We start from the raw sequence: 17,230 nt of genomic DNA on the forward strand, positions 1-17,230 counted from the left end.
GGCAGCCTGTCTGCATTGCTCAGAAAACTTCATATCTGAATAATAATAATAAATTATTGGGCTACAGAGCAAAAATGGAAAGAAAATGACAGGTTGCAGTAAAAAATACATTTAATGTTACATAAAAATACATTGATGCTCACACAAACAAAAACAAAAAACAAGTAAAAATAATACAGGAAAGTAATACATAGCTTTCAGTCATAGATTAATGGTCACAACTGATGAAGGACGCCTTCCAGTCCAAAAGCTATGTATTACTTTCCTGTATTATTTTTACTTGTGCTTTGCTTTTGTTCATGTGAACATCAAAAGTTTTATGTAACGTTAAACTTTGTTTATTGCAACCTGTCATTTTATTTCTGTTTTTGCTCTGTGGCACAATAATTTATTATTATTAATATGAATCCAGAGCACATAGGCCTTTTTTTCTTATATTCACATCTGACTGAACAATTACTCCCAAATCTTTTTCATTTTCTACCACCTTAAGTGTAGCACCACACAGTTGGTACGTTTCTCTGGGATTACTTCTACCCATATGCAGTACTTTGCATTTGTCAATGTTAAACTTCAGTTGGCACTTCTCAGCCCACCTGTCCAAATTTTCTAGATCCTGTTGCAGCAGCACACTGTCATTAACAACCCTGCTGACCTTTGTATAATCTGCAAACTTCAAAATTAAGCCTGATATACCTTCATCAATATCATTGATAAATATATAACACAACAGTGGGCCCAACACTGAACCCTGGAGGACTCCACTAATAACATTAGTCCACGAAGAGCAGCATCCATTGATTACCATTCTCTGTCTTCTCCCACTCAACTACCCTTTTATCCATTGTAGCAACTTACCCTTAATACCATATTGCTCCAATTTGTACAGTAGTCATCCACGTGCAACATTGTCCAAAGCTTTCCTGAAATCCAAATATATGATATCAAAATTATTTTTTGCATCCAGTTCTTTTGTAACCACATCAAAGTATCCAGTCAAATTTGTCAGACAAGACTTTTCCTTAAGAAACCCATGCTGTGTCTGAATTATTACAGCAGTCTTGTCTAGATGATCCTGCAATGCATCTTTAACCAGCGACTCCATTATTTTCCCCAGAACAGAAGTTATCTCGCATGGCAAAAAGTCTGTGTGAGTGATGAAGGGAGACCCTGGTGAATATTCAAAAGCATACCCCCCCCCCCCCCCCGTGTGCACAACCTATCCATTATTAAGGAAATTCACTATCCTGAAAATACAGAAGGGTGCCATTCTGTTGAAAGTATGCCAATGTATCTGGAAACATGTTTCTTATTGTAATAAGTGCATTATTCATGTACCTACTAACAGATCACTGAATCTAGGCCCAATTATCCCAGGAGAGGAGAGGAGACTCCATCCACACTCAAAGATTCCAGGTGGGTTAACACCTTTTTGTACAGCAAAGTGAACACTGTCACATTACATACAGCTGTGAATCAAATGACCATTTAATCTGAATGCTATTTCATCTGACCATATAATTACATCCTGTACATTACCACTTTTTTCTGCTAAATCACTCGCAAATCCATGCTCATCGATCAGGTTAGTCTTCTTGAATTGCATGCAATAGATGAAGTATGAAAGATTTGAACTTAGCCTTTTAATATTATCATAATACTCAACTGACTCAAATACAGTTGTTAAAATACACTGTCTTGTTGACAGTGATTGTTTGCATGCACCTCTAATAGCTTGGATATTCGACACTTCTTGATGTTCTTTTCCTCCCACAGCTTTCCTTATTAATGCTGTTAATAATTCCAGGTTCTTGGCAAGGAGATGAATTATTGATAGGCAGGTTGGCCTTTGTCCCATACATGCTGAATTTAACCTCTAATGTTTTCATACTATTTCAGTAAAATTCATTACTATTTTAGAATGCACTCCTTTAGTTCAAGACTATCCTCCATATTCAATGAATCACCAGTTAAACTGCAACATAATGAAAACTTATTAAAAAACTAACTGTTCACTTTAGCTTTAAAATGAATAACTTTCTAGTCAAATTGGTAATTCTGTTTAAAAAAAATATATAGAAATTTCAAGTACCTAACCATAATTTAATTCTGACTCATCCTTATGTTTTGAAATCAAAAAACATTTACTCAAATAATTAAAAGAAATAAATTTTAATTTCTTTCAGTTACTTACTGGGAACATGTTTTCAGTAGCAGACATATTTAAATCATTCAAAAAACACTGTGTCATCTTTAATGCTGTTTTAAACACTTTGTGATCAGGATGACTTTCAGGTGTATATCTAAGGAGGTCCTGAAACAAAAAAATAAATGCAACAATAATGTTTCCCAGCTTTAAACCTAGGCTGTAAGAAATTCAATGTTTGATCAGGGCTTACAATAACATCTTTTGAGTAAGCGCACACTAAGTTTTAGGTTTTACTTTGTTGTTAAATACCAGTCTAATAGAAAGTTGCTTTTTTAGTGAACACTTATTTATTTTTCATTTGTTCAATGAACTGAAAATGACAAAATTTGAACAACATTAAATTTTGTTACAAACTTTAAAACATCGATAAAGTGCACACTGTCATTCAATTGGATCAACAACTGACCATTTAATTGCTCAAATAGTCAGTTTTTGATTAAGCCATTTTTACTAAAGATTTGGGCATGAAGTGAGTGCCAAACTTTTTCTATTAATCTCACTCAAAGACTGTATTGGGTCCTTATTTCATCTGAGTTATATGAGCAAGCTGTGTCAGATCATGCATTTTTAACAATTATTACAATAGACAATGAGTGCTGGATGTATGGATATGACTTTTAGATCAAAGTTTGAGACTCACAATGGAAAACATCACAACCAAGGGCAAAAAAGGCACAGCAGTCAAAATTACATGCAAGGGTCATATTGATTTTATAACACTAATATTTTTAACAATGACATCTTGCAGAATGAATTCTTTTTTGGTGTCACTGTTAATGCTGCCTACTACCAAGAAATTTAAGAAGAGTTGAGAAATGCAATCTGCCACAAACCCAGAGAAACAGCAAAATGGTTTGCTCCTTCATAACAATATGCTATGCCATACATTGCTTTCCATCCAGACACATTTGAACAATAAAAACTTTATCATCATGCCACACCCACCTTATTATTTGATATGGCACCATGTGAATTTTGGCTATACCCAACATGAAATCCAACATAAAACATGAAAGTAAAACAAGTTAATTTAATTCAAGAAATCCAATTGAACATGACAACAACCTAAAATCATTCACAACAGAAGATTTGCAAAAACATTTTGATCATGGAAGACAGTGGAACTAGTGTGTAGTTATAGAAGATTATACTGAAAGATGTAAATATTTCTCACTAATAAAATACATTTTTTGTGGCATACACCAAACTTTTTGATCAACTCTTATACATCTATACAACTGCCGACTGGGCTAGTCGGGTGAGTAAAGTGCCTGCCTGGCAACCCAAAGGTCACAGGTTCGAATCCCGCCTCGGGCTCTTGGATCAGAGTAAAATGCAAAAACTTTGGGAGGTGCATTATGGCCACAGAAGCCGATGCGCCAACAATTAACAAGGAAAAAAAAAAAAAAAAAACATCTATACAAATGTGTGCACAAGAGGACTTGCATGTTAGCAAGTCCCTTACACCTCAAATACTTTTAACTTTAACTTGCTCATTCAAGAGCCTAAATACTTTTTCATTCATAACACACTGGACACTCAAATTTAGATAGGAGTGGATCATCATTACTAATAGCTAACAAAATGTTCTTTTAAGATTTAAATTGTTGCACATCCCATGTAAAAACTTGACAAGTGAAACAAAACTACACTCAGTGATCAGTGAATTATGAGCACCATCTCAATCCTAATGGACTACGAGGCACAGCTTGCAGTATAAAATGCCAACAGCTTCATATGCTAGAGCAGTGGTATTTTGCATCTGGTCGTGCAAGTCAAAGTGTGCCTCCATAGCCAGGTGGGCAGGAGCAGCAGTGGGTAGCACACACTTCTTGATTAGACCGGGGTTCAAGCCCGTGACCACCAGATACAGGGGACGTGGAAAGGTCAGGGAGTGACCACTGCATATCCCCAGAGCAATATGGCCTTAGTTGCTAATGCTCCTAAAAACTAAATAACAACAATAACAACAACAACCAACATGAGAACCATGGAAAACTTACCGGACAAACCTGTTTCCTGCTACTGCAGTTTCTCCCTGCATTCTTGGTAAACAGATGGTGTGTGTTATCAGCAGTGGCAGTAGAAGTCAATAATGATGTATTGATTAGTTTCTTCTCATTATTAAAAGCAGATTATTGGAGTTCATGAGTATAATGCCTTCGTGGCTGAAATCTACTTATAGGTACACCCTCCAGACTGCCTCAGCCTTAGGGTGTTTATCCCCCTTCCCACTGGTTTAAAGTAGGAAAACAACTTCTACAAATGGTGCATGTTATAGGTAGTGGTAGTAAAAGTTGTCTTCCTATTTTAAAACAGCAGGAAGGGAGGATATGAGTACACCCTCTAGACTGGGGCAGTCTGGAGGGTGTACTCATAAGTAAATTTCAGCCATGAGAACACTCATGAACTCCAATAATCTGCTTTTAATAATGAGAAAAAACTAATCAATATATCATCATTGACTTCTACTGCCACTACCAATATAACGCACACCATCTGTTTACCGAGAATGAAGGGAGAAACTGCGGTAGCAGGAAACCAGTTTGTCTGGTAAGTTTCCCGAAGTTTGCCATGGTTCTCATGTTGGCTTTTTTTTACCTCAGCCCAATAATTTTTAATAGACATGTCACAACAACATATAGGTGCTTGTTTGCACATACACGTTGTTGTGATGTAAGTCTAGAAATTTCAAAATAAAACACATTTTAATCCTTTTCATCTTCTTCCTATTTATCTCAGCAGTTACCATGATTGTGTGCCGATACATATTATTTCTTGTTATTTAATAGTGATTAAATACATATTATTTAATCGCTATTAAAATTGCCAAAGGAAAGAAAATAAAAGATACATGTGATGTAAAAATGGATATGACTTTATTATAAGTACTACTTACATGCAAAACAAGGGCATTTTTCTGAACTCGGGCAACTGGTTTATGGAGCAAATCTATAAAATAATCAATAATTATTAGCAAAAAAGTAGTACATACATAAATCTAAATCAGATACAGTAAAACTTTAAATTGTTGAACTTATAATTTTTCTCATTATATTAATTTTCTATGTTTTATAAATAGCAATCCAGCTATTTATAATATTTCAAATAAATGTAAGGAAGTCAACTAAAGATACCCCCGCCCAAATGGATGACTCTTCCTATCCGTCCCACCTGCCTTCAACAGCCCCAAACAATGATTGCTCATTTGCTTCCCTGGAACAAATGCTGAGGAAGCAATTTAGAGAAAATGAAGATATTAAACAGCATCTTTTTCGAATAAAAGATCAGCAATGTAAATTGCTTCTCGAACTAAAGGCTATGGTCGAAAGCCCTCCGATGCCTCACCCTTCTGTTCATCAGGTTTCTGCAGTTCCAGACCTGTCTAGATGCTGAAGAATTTGTTCCAGAAAAAACAGCTGCGCGATCCCAAAAATCTAGCTCAAGCTCTCTTTCTCTCCGAGAACATAATTGTGCTTCCTCGCAATGTGTTGACACAGGCAGACAACCGATATCCACCACTATTAGCAATCAACAGAAACCGAGCAATTTGTATGTGCAATGTCAAAATGATCGCTCTGAGCATTATCCTGAAGTGCCTTCCCATAATAGCTTGCCTACAAACTCTCCAAGTTTTAAGTTTCCCCGAAGAAACAACAGATATGCAAGCATAATAGGAACAAGTAATATAGTCTTGTATTAAAATTAGAAACAGATATAGTTCGACGCTTAGAAGTAGTAACATATTTGTTAGCAGGCTAGACCCCAATACTACCTCCCAGCAGATGGTCCAGCTACTATTAGAGCTAGAAATTCCAGGCAGAGCTTTAAAAATAAAAACCAAACATCCCACATATTCATCATATTTAGAATTGAGCTAAAGAATTGTGACCTACAACAATATCTAAATCCTGATATCTGGCCAAATGGTCTACTCGTCATGCCATTTTATGGAGCTACTGGAGGATCGGTCAACAACTGCAGTGAAAAGTTACCAACTAATTCTCAATCTGCTGAACTCTCTGTATAGCTGGAGAATAATATTCCTGATTCTCATCCTAATCCATCATTTAACCTACCACCTAATACATCTCTTTGCAAACATCCTTCCAACACATATCCATCTCAGCATTTTTCTTCAAAATGTACTTCTTAAATGTAAAATAAGCTGTCTACACTTATTTCATTAATAGTTGAAGAATCTCATGACATCATATGTTTAGTTGAAACATAGATGCAGGAATCTCTACAGGATGTTTTCCTACTGCCGAAGAATCTAAGCTACATGCCATACATGACATCAAGAATTAATCGTAGAGGTGGTGGGACAGCAATAATTTTAAAATCCAATATTAAAGTTTTGAACACATACAACTCTAATACCTTCAACTTTAAGGAATTTTGCTACTAATCCAAGTCAAGGACTCTGCTTCAAATTTATAATATTTATACAGTAAACCCCTGCTATTCGCGGTATCTTTATTCGGGGTTACATAGTCATATGTACATAGATATCTACATAGTCATATTATGAAGTACATATAATACATACATAGACAAAATTTTAGACTAGTTTTTCTTATACAGGGTGTTTCAGTTAAACGTTTCAGAACTTCTAAGAGGGGTAGGGTACATCCTGACAACTCGAAATCATATAGCAATGTGGGGTCGGAAATGCTTTCCTGAAGCGGTGTTTTACACAGAAGCACCATAAAGAAAAGAGACCGTAAGTGAGAAATCGTTTTAATAATACATGAAAAGAAGCAAAAGGTACATGGATGTACATGGATTAAAGTAAGTGTTCGAAGTTTCTTCCACGGGCTACAATGCACGCCTCACATCTCCGACGCATGGACATCCGAACATTCTGGAATACTCCAGGCGAATTTCCAATTTCTTCGGCAGCTACTGCGATTCTTGCAACCAGCTCCTCAGCATTGTCAACAGGGGTGTCATAAACTAGCGATTTCATATGACCCCAGAAATAAAAATCAAGACATGATAGGTCGGGTGACAGAGCAGGCCAACGCACGGGACCACCACGTCCGATCCACTGTTGACCAAATGTGACATCCAGGTAGTTACGAACATCTCCACTATAATGGGCAGGGGCTCCATTGTGTTGGAACCACATTGTCTGTTGCGTCGATGCAGAAATCTGTTCATCTCTCAAAAGTTGTGGCAATACTTGCTGCAGAAAGATCAAGTAGATAGGTCCGGTTAGACGACACGGTAACAGGTAAGGTCCGATGAGGTGATCTCCCATAATACCAGCCAATACATTTACCGAAAATCGAATCTGTGCTGCACGACGTCGCACGACGACTTCTGTGTACAATACCGCTTCAGGAAAGCATTTCCGACCCCACATTGCTATATGATTTCGAGTTGTCAGGATGTACCCTACCCCTCTTAGAAGTTCTGAAACGTTTAACTGAAACACCCTGTATATTTCTTACTTTGGAACGGAACCCCTTTATTACTATGGGAGCCATAACTCAGTATTCGCGGCATTTCTCAGGAACGTAACCCCCGCGAATAGCAAGGGTTTACTGTATTCCACCTGAACCTACTGATGACATCATTAATGAAGTAATAACCTGGATCATTACTGTTCTTAAACCTCAAACTAACATCATTATAATGGGCGACTTTAACCTTCCCCTGCCCAAATATAATTTACAAATGAAGTTGCTGTCCGGCTCATTTTTAGTTCTAGAAGCTAAAAAAATCAACGTCCCTGTTACAAGAGGTAATCAAGTGTTTGACCTTGTATACTCTAATTTTCCACTGCAAGAAAAACTTAGCAGAAACATTACATTTAAATCTGACCACAAAAGTATAGAACCGCAAGCAACAATTTGCTGCGGGAATTCTCGCCGCCCTTTGAAAATTAAATTCCTTCAGAAAGAAAAGTTTTTGCAGCTCTTAAAATACTACCCATGGGATTCCCTTAAAAATATTCCTATACAGGATGCCACCTTTCTTCTTATAAAATGGCTGAATCAACCGAAAACAGAGTCGGCATCCAAACTTGTTAGAATATCTTCTCACTCCAAACCTTCGTTCAAATCCCACCTGAAACCATACTTTAAAAGTAAGCAAAAATACCACACACAGTGAAAGAAATACGGCACTTCATCAGCACACATAAAATATAAAAAGAGCAGAGCATTTTTTCAACTCAAAAAAATTCAGTCATACAAAAATTATGTTATGTCCACGCTAAAGCACAATAAAAGAGCATTTTCTACAAAAATAACAGCTACCTTACAGCATGACCTAGTTTTTGAATGGATAAAATGCAATATGGAAACAAGCAATTCTGACATTTGTATTGAAGATATACAAAACAGATTTATAGCATTTAATTCTTATGAACAAGCAGACAATGTGTAACATGATATGTCTCCAGGTCAAGCCCTGCTAATTAACCAACTTGTGAACAAGAATACAGTTCAGCATGCAGTTAACCAATTAGGCCCTAATAGTAGTGAAGGTCCTGACGGCATCCCTGGTTTTATTATTAGATTGTCCAGTGTATACATCATTGATTCATTAGTACACATCATTTCCAGATGCATTTCCCAGCCATTCCTTCCAAGACAATGGAAAACTTTCAGGATTATGCTGATTCCTAAAAAAGCTTGCAGAAAATAACCATCCTGGCCATCGACCAATTGCTGTTTCGTCAATAATGACTAAAATTAATGAAAAAATCATGCTACCATATCTTCAACATGCAATCTTTGCTAATGCATCTCTCAATATGCATTTTGGTCCTAAAGGGCACTCCACAACAACAAGCCTAGCTGACACCATTGTACACATCCAAACTGCGTTTCAAGATAAGGCACAATACAATGTATTTTATTTTGACATCAAAGGTGCTTTCGACAACATAGATCTCAAAAAAGTTTTTGAAATAGAAAAAAATCATTTTCTCGTTGACACAATGATTATTTCCTATCCAATACAGCCTAAATCGCAGACTTCTCCTCTTCCCCACTAGTACTGACAATATTCTTGTCACAACCTCAACAGGCATTCCTCAAGGAGCCGTTCTCTTCAGTACTATATTTTCAGCATCTCTTCAACCACTTCTACAAGAAAATCCAAATCTACTGGCATATGCCGATAATTTAAAGTTATTTATAATCTCCAAAGCCAGTGATGATATTCGTAAAGTTATCAATGATGCAAATTCATTGATTTGTGAAATCATCAAGTATCTGAAAGATCTCAATCTGACTATAAATGCAAGCAAATCTGCTCAAATTACTTATTCCCTTCAGAAACAACCCAACCACATAGAAATAAAAATTGCAGTTGACCCAATCCCAAATATTTATGCTCACAAAGACCTTGGAGTTGTTTTTGATAAAAATCTCTCCTTTAATGCCCACTTAGGTCCTTGAGGTTCTCACAGACATTCTCTCAGATATGCCAGACAAGCTGTTCTTGCTACCTGGGAGTCTAAAACGCTGATGAACTGATATTCGGGTGACACTCAAGTCAAAGTGGACCCAATTTCGGCGAAGTCCGGACGGTCCATGACAGCCAAATCCTCTGCTTGCACCTTCACGATGGTGGGACTGTTAGTAATCCTGGGTATAACCTTCATGCACAAGTACATGGTGGGTGACCACCCAGGTGTGAACCAACGTAAGCAGGGGTCGAGGTGTGGCGCCCAAACCACATGGAGGAACGCCGCCCCTCTATGTTACCAGGCAATACTAGGTGGTAGATGACTCTCATCAACCGGTGAAATACCACCACTTTGCTTATTGGAGGCTTGAAGTGGTGGAACCCATGTTTAGTCTCTAGAGCTAAGTTCCGGCCAACCCTTCCCTATCTCTTCCATCATGCAGTATGATTGATGATTTTTGAGGTTATGATGAATGTCGTGGCGAGATCCAATATTCCTTACATTTCGAGGGTACAGCTCTAAAACGGTGTTCGCAGGCCGGCCGCCAGTTAGTACACTGGACTGAACCTATTGGTAACTCTCTAGGAAGCTTCCGGATCAGCTAGTGTATAATCTTGCTACCTCTACTCTGCCAGATAGTGACTGGAGGGAGTCCGAGTAGTGTGTATGCGGGGAGCATTGTCGAGGCCACGTTATGTCAAGGATCTGGGTATATTCTTACCACATGTACGCCATATCCAAAAATTTCATTACTTCATACAGCATGTCCCACCCACTTTTCTTACTATTGAATACACCATGAATTGTCAAAATAATAGAGCAAGCTTATCTGCGAAAAGATCTAAACCTCCCAAGGACTTCCTAATTCATTTCACAAATATACGTGGTCTCAATTCTAATCTCAACGATGTCCATTTCCACTTGCAGTCTTCCAAACCCCATGTACTTTTTCTGACTGAATCTCAGTTATCAGTTGATTCAACTACTGCTCATCTCAGATGTCCAAATTATTTGCTGTATGATTCCTTTCGCCTCAAAGGTGGTACTTGTGCTTATGTCCGTTCTGATATTCCCTGTCAGAGACTTGGCAATTTGGAATCTCCTCTCTTTGATCTTCTCTGGCTTAAAATCTCTCTACCTCATTGTGTAAAATTCATCTGTTGTCTCTACCGTTCTCCCAACTCCACTAATCACTTGGAGCTCTTTGACTTCCTCTCTTTGCAACTTGACTTTCTCCAGTCCAACTTTCCTAACAGTGAGGTAATTTTCCTTGGTGATTTTAATGACATAGCACAGATTGTTCATTTACCTACAAGAATACCGGACAATCCTAATCATACAGCCAATACACTTGATCTTTTTCTCACAAACAACCCTTCTAAGTACAAGGTTGAAGTGAGAGGTCCTTTAGGCACTTCAGATCACAACTTGGTGATTGTCTCTTCTCCAATGGAACCTTTATCTCATGGCTATTCCCAACCTCGTATTGTTTGGCATTACAAGAATGCAAAATGGGATGACCTGCGAGACTTCTTTTCTTCTTTTCCTTGGTCTGATTACTGTTTCAAAACTTCTGATGTCAACGTTTGCTCAGATCGTGTCAGTGAAATTATTCTTGCAGGAATGGAATTCTTTATCCCCCACTCCACTTTAAAATCTCGTTCTTTATCTAAACCTTGGTTTTCCAATAAATGTGCTAAGGCTGTCCAAGAGAAGAACGTTGCATATCGTAATTGGCTTGTTTCTAATTCTTCAGTTTCATTTTCTGCCTACACCAAAGCTCGCAACAATTGTAAAGCAGTTATTAATCAGTCCAAACTAGAGTTTGAACAGGCTAAGAGTAGAAAACTTGCTTCTTGCCCTAATGGTAGCCGAGCATTCTGGTCTCTTGCCAAAGCTATTGGCCGCAAATTTTGTCCATCTCTGCTCCCACCTATGTCCAAACCAGATGGTTCTGTTGTCACTTCAGCCAAGGATAAAGCTGACCTGCTAGCATCCCATTTTTCTTTGAGCTCATGTATTAATGATCTTGGTAAAACACCTCCCACCATTCCTAACACGCTCCATTCAATGCCTCCTGTGGTCTTCCGTCAAAAGGACATCAGAAGGATTTTGATGAATCTTGATGCTAAGAAAGCTCCAGGTCCCGATGGTATTTCTCCACTTGTTCTCAAAACCTGTGCTCCTGAACTTACTCCTATTCTTTGCCGCCTTTTTTCACTTTCTTATTCCAAAGGTGTTTTTCCTTCTGCTTGGAAATTTGCTCATATCCAGCCAGTTCCTAAAAAGGGTGACAAATCCCTCCCATCCAATTATCGTCCCATTGCAATTACTTCTACTCTTTCTAAAGTAATGGAGAAATCAATTAACCGCCAACTCTTAAACTACCTAGAAACCTTCCGTCTGATCAACGATCGCCAGTATGGATTCCGTCAGTGTCGATCCACTGGTGATATTCTGGCTCATGTTACCCATTTATGGACTAATTCAATGGAAAGGTTCGGTGAAACTCAAGTAGTTGCTCTTGACATCTCAAAGGCTTTTAATCGTGTTTGGCATAAAGGTCTTCTAAACAAGCTTCCATCTTATGGTTTGCCAACTGTTTTTAGTAATTGGTTATCCAGTTTTCTCTCTGATCGCTCACTGAGGTTGATGGTAGATGGCTCTCTGTCTTCTAACTTCTCCACTAATGCCGGTGTCCCCCAAGGTTCAGTTCTTTCCCCCACTCTTTTCCTCTTGTATATCAATGACTTTCTTCCATTGACTGGAAATCCTATCCATAGTTTTGCCAATGATAGCACATTGCATTCAACTTTCCATTTTGAGAAACCTTGTCCAGCTCAATCAGCTTCAAGTTCTCGAAAATCTGCTGCCAATTCCTTAAATGCCGATCTTCAGGTAATTCTCCAGTGGGGCAAAGACAACTTAGTTGATTTCAACCCTTCTAAAACTCAATCTTGTCTTATATCTCGCAAAAAGGATTCTTCTGCTCCTATGCTTATCTTTAGTGACACTCCGATTTCTAGGCAAAATGATATATCTCTTTTGGGGATTACCCTGACTTCTAATCTCTCTTGGCACAAGCACATTACAAATATTGCTTCCTCTGCATCTAAAAAACTTGGTTTTCTCTTTCGCTCTCGGCGTTACTTTTCTCCCAAACAGCTGCTCACTCTGTATAAATCGCAAATCCGCCCTGCCATGGAATATTGTTCCCACATCTGGGGTGGTGCCCCCAAAACCTCTCTCAGGCTTCTTGATTCCATTCAGAAGAGGGCAGTTAGGTTAATTAATGATTCATCTCTAACGGAGTCTCTCCACTCGCTTTCTCATAGACGCACTGTTTCTGCTGCATGCCTCTTCTACAGATACTTCCATGGACACTGTTCCTCTGAATTGGCTTCTGTAATTCCCGCTCTCTCTTTCAAAACAGTCCGAACACGTGCCGCCACCAGCCAACATCCATTTACTGTCCAACTTCAAACCCACAGAACCAACTTTTCATCTTCCTCATTTATTCATTCAACTGCCGTTTTCTGGAACAACCTTCCTTCATACGTATTTCCTGAAAATTACAATCTACAGAAGTTCAAGTCCAATACCAACAAATATCTTCTTTCGTCTTCTCAACCTCCAACCCAAGCACGGTACTAAGTACTATAGGTTATAATACCTCTCGTGTTTGGGGTTCTCATAAAAAAAAAAAAAAACTATTTATATGTTGCTCAAAAAATTCAAAAAGCAAAATGGTTAATCAAACAAGGAACAGCAGCGATTCAAGACAGATAAACAGTCATTAAGCATGTTCAAAGATGCATCTCTCCCATTCTGTCCTATGCATCCAAAATCTGGTCTGGTGCTCCTCAAGTAACCGTGAAGAAATTCCTTGTCCTAGAATATTGGGTTCTTAGATAGCTCAATAGTAAGCTTCGTTTTCCCCATACAATATCCAGGCAACAGCTTTATGAACACCTAAAAACAAAACCTCTGCAACAGATGATCAATGAGTCTGGAGTCATGCTTCTTGCAAAGTTAATCACTTCTGCATGCGATTCACCAAACTTAGCCAATATAATAGCTGCACCCAACAGAGAAAATTCAAGAAACCAGCAATTCAAATCCAACCTCTCCAGGCTCAAACAAATGGACAGAATGTCCCCCAATGAATCCCTTCACCTCATAAATCATCACAACATTGATTACAACAGGTTAATCAACTCTGAAGCCTACAGGAGTCAGATCTCCGATAAAATTAAGAAAAATAATCCAATCCAGTAATTGCAACTGAAAGCCAAATGCCCTGTTCTGAAAAATTAAAATTCATTTTAATTCATAACTATAATTCCTAGTCATTGTTAATGTCTATATGAAATCTGCTATGTACATATATTCGATTATTTTATGTCATTTCCTTTGTATTATTATCTGCCCCTAGCCGTGTACTCTGATGGGCTTGCTGTATTTGCAATAAATGAATATTTATTTATTTATTTTTATACATGTACACAGTTCATATATAAAGGAAATTTTATATACAGTGTTTCAAAAGTATGTGCACAGAAAATTCATATTCTAGAGTTGAAAGCAAAGCAGTCACATAATGTGTGAAAATGCTTTATTTTGGAGTTGACAACAATCATCTGAAATAATCATCACAACAGTAGTAAATAAAAAACTAATATTCTTTATTCAAAAGAATGTGATCTCAAAAGAAGGGGAAGCCACTGCTTACAATCTTCCTCTCCTTCCCACTCTTAAAGAGTAAAAATATTCCAGCATTCCTTCTCCATGTATAATATTAGTCATTTGCTGAGATTCATTTAGTGACTATATTGTTCAGCTTCACAGAAATGGCTTCATTTTCCAATACTGAGTATACACCTCATGTATGGTTTGGCTGTTTTTTTTTATGAAAACCCCAAACATGAAAGGTATCAAAACCTATAGTACTTAGTACTGTGCATGGGTTGAAAGAGAAGTATGGAGGGAGGGGGATGCCGGAAACTTTGCTCTAGAGACTAAACATGGGTTTCACCACTTCAAGTCCCGGTGAAATACCACTTAAGCAAAGTGGTGGTATTTCACCGATTGATGAAAGTCATCTACCAACTTTGGAGGAAATTAGTTGAAGCAAGACAATTATATCACAAAATCTTTCCAAGTTTTCCAAACTTGTCAAATATCTGTGGCAACTGATGGGCATATATGAGTTATTATGTTATTTGTTATGTTATTATTTGGTTTTTAGGAGCATTAGCAACTAAGGCCATATTGCTCCGGGAATATGCGGTGGTCATTCCCTGACCTTTCCGCATCCTCTGTATTTGGTGGTGACGGGCTCGAACCCCGGTCTGATCAAGAAGCGTGTGCTATGCACTGCTGCTGCTCCTTCCCACCTGGCTATGGAGGTGCCACATATATGGGAAAGCAGTACATCTCTCATCATGGTGTACTGCTTTCCCATATATGCAGTACATCTCATCATGGTGTAGGGCAGCCAGAGCAACTGTAAGCTTACCATCAAGACATCAAAGAGAAAATTTTGGTACAAGAAGATCCATGTATAAGAGTTAAGGGTTGTTCCAAAGGGCTTGACGTGGCCAGGAGCGAGAGTGCAGTAGCATGCACTCTCGAGTGGACTGGGATTCAAGTCCGTGACTGCTAAATACGATTAATGTTTGTATTGATGATTTATTGTAAACTCCACTGACCTGGTAGTAGTGCAGGAGTATAAACAAGAAAGTAGAATGAATAAATGAAAACGAATAGTTCATAATTCATTTCAGAAAAAGAATAGTTCAGTGAATCTGAAATTTAAATGTGAATGAATTACATATGCTAATTCACAAGAATGGCAGCTATGGTAATTCTGTAGAAAAGGCATGAAGCAGAAAGGGACCATCTATGGGATAAGAAGTGGAATCAGTCTATAAGGAAGGGGATTTAAATTAATCATAATAGTCTAAGAAGTTCTGGAGGGGACTCCAGACACCACTTATAGACACCACTCCAGACGTTAGAACAATATTCCGCAGTAGGGAGGATTTGTTATCTGCACAAATTCCCAATATTGTGATTATTATGTGAATAGCACTGTTTATAATAATTTAAAAGGATTAGTAACTATATATATAATTAGCATTTGACTGTTCATATTCAGGTATTCCTTAGCATATTTCCATGGATGGTCTGTGCTTTTTTTTTTTTTTTTTTTTTTTAATTTTCTAAATAATTCATTTCAAAGCATAAGTTGAGATACTTTCTTGCATCATTTGCCACCACTAATACTACTACTATATCAATTATTTGAAACTGTGTATAAAGTGACTGATATTTTAAAACAGTTACAACAGAAGAGCATGACAAATTCAAAAAAAAAAAAAAAAAAAAAAAAACATGCTAAACATAGAAATTTCAGAGAAAACACTAACTTACAATAGTGCTATATCATTTAGTTTCAGGTTATATAACATTCCCACAGGGTTATATAACATGCCCACAGGGTAGTCTACTACAAATAATGAAGGAATTTAAACACCCCCCCTCCACAAAAGTCAGAAAGAATCTGCAAGACACAGATACATAAAGTCTAATTAGAAAGGCCTGCCCCCCCACTATTACACAAGAGTATATACTTAAATTTGTAATAACATAAAGGAAGAAACATTCTTCTATGTAATTTATGTAGAATTTAATAAATTAGATCTAAAGAAATTTCTTACCTTCTAGGGTTGTAGCTTGCCCTTGAAGAGACTTTAATTTGATTGACTAAAAAAAAAAAAAAAAAAAATCGATGAATTATTTTAAAAATTACTAATAAAAATTGCTTTAAATATTGTTAACACATAATGAATGGCTTCAAACACCCTCCCTGTTATAATCATTAGAGCAACAATGGTATATATTTGAATGCACAATGAAAAATCCCAAAATCAATCAACACATGGGGACAATAAAATAGTGAAGTTAACCACGATACAGTGTAGATATTTATCTTTTATTCTGCATAAATGGTGATTCTTGAGTGTAAAAGACAGATCTTTTATTAGGATAAATAAATAAATGCACAGATTACATGAAATCCCAATTGAAGTTATATAGAATTTTTATGTAGCAAACATGTTTCACATATTTGCTATATAAAAATATCCCAAAATATTGCAGTTGAGAACATCAAATGTAAAGTACTAATATTCATTAACACAATAATCACTAGGTAGGTTCAGTATAGAAAAAGCAGGAGGGATAAATTTAGTAAATATAAAAACAATCTCAAAGAAAAATAAATACATATGACTGGTATTATTAATCAAGTTAAAACAAATGGTTTATCAGCTAAGGCTAGTATATATGTTTGCAAGATAGGTAAAAGTTTGCAATGGCAATTTAAAAAATTCAAAAGAGCACATGATATAACACAGATTCATTATAGGCAAATTAATGATTGAAAATTACATAAACGTGGAATAAAGCATATAAAAAATTGAGAAGTCTTTTGGATCTTAACTTATTTTCATCCGGTAAACTTCTAATAGCAGCTTCCAATGTGACGCTGTGCACATGAAAATTATAAAATACCACTACCCTCTAAA

General features: G+C 37.1%; 1 protein-coding gene across 1 annotated transcript in view; it reads right to left on the minus strand.

The window, feature by feature from the left end:
• The window catches only part of RhoGAP1A (Rho GTPase activating protein at 1A), a 465,208-nt gene that overhangs the window by 311,017 nt on the left and 136,961 nt on the right, over positions 1 to 17,230 (minus strand). Inside the window, exons 6-8 of the mRNA XM_090368823.1 lie at positions 16,361 to 16,406; positions 5,109 to 5,161; positions 2,195 to 2,314 (exon numbers count right to left, since the gene is read on the minus strand). Of these exons, the coding sequence (XP_090224949.1) occupies positions 2,195 to 2,314; positions 5,109 to 5,161; positions 16,361 to 16,406 (219 nt within the window). The remainder of the gene's footprint in view (positions 1 to 2,194; positions 2,315 to 5,108; positions 5,162 to 16,360; positions 16,407 to 17,230) is intronic.

The sequence above is a fragment of the Mastigoproctus giganteus genome, chromosome 1 (genome assembly GCF_048544385.1).
Source record: "Mastigoproctus giganteus isolate SK-2022 chromosome 1, ASM4854438v1, whole genome shotgun sequence".
NCBI classification, from domain to species: domain Eukaryota; kingdom Metazoa; phylum Arthropoda; class Arachnida; order Uropygi; family Thelyphonidae; genus Mastigoproctus; species Mastigoproctus giganteus.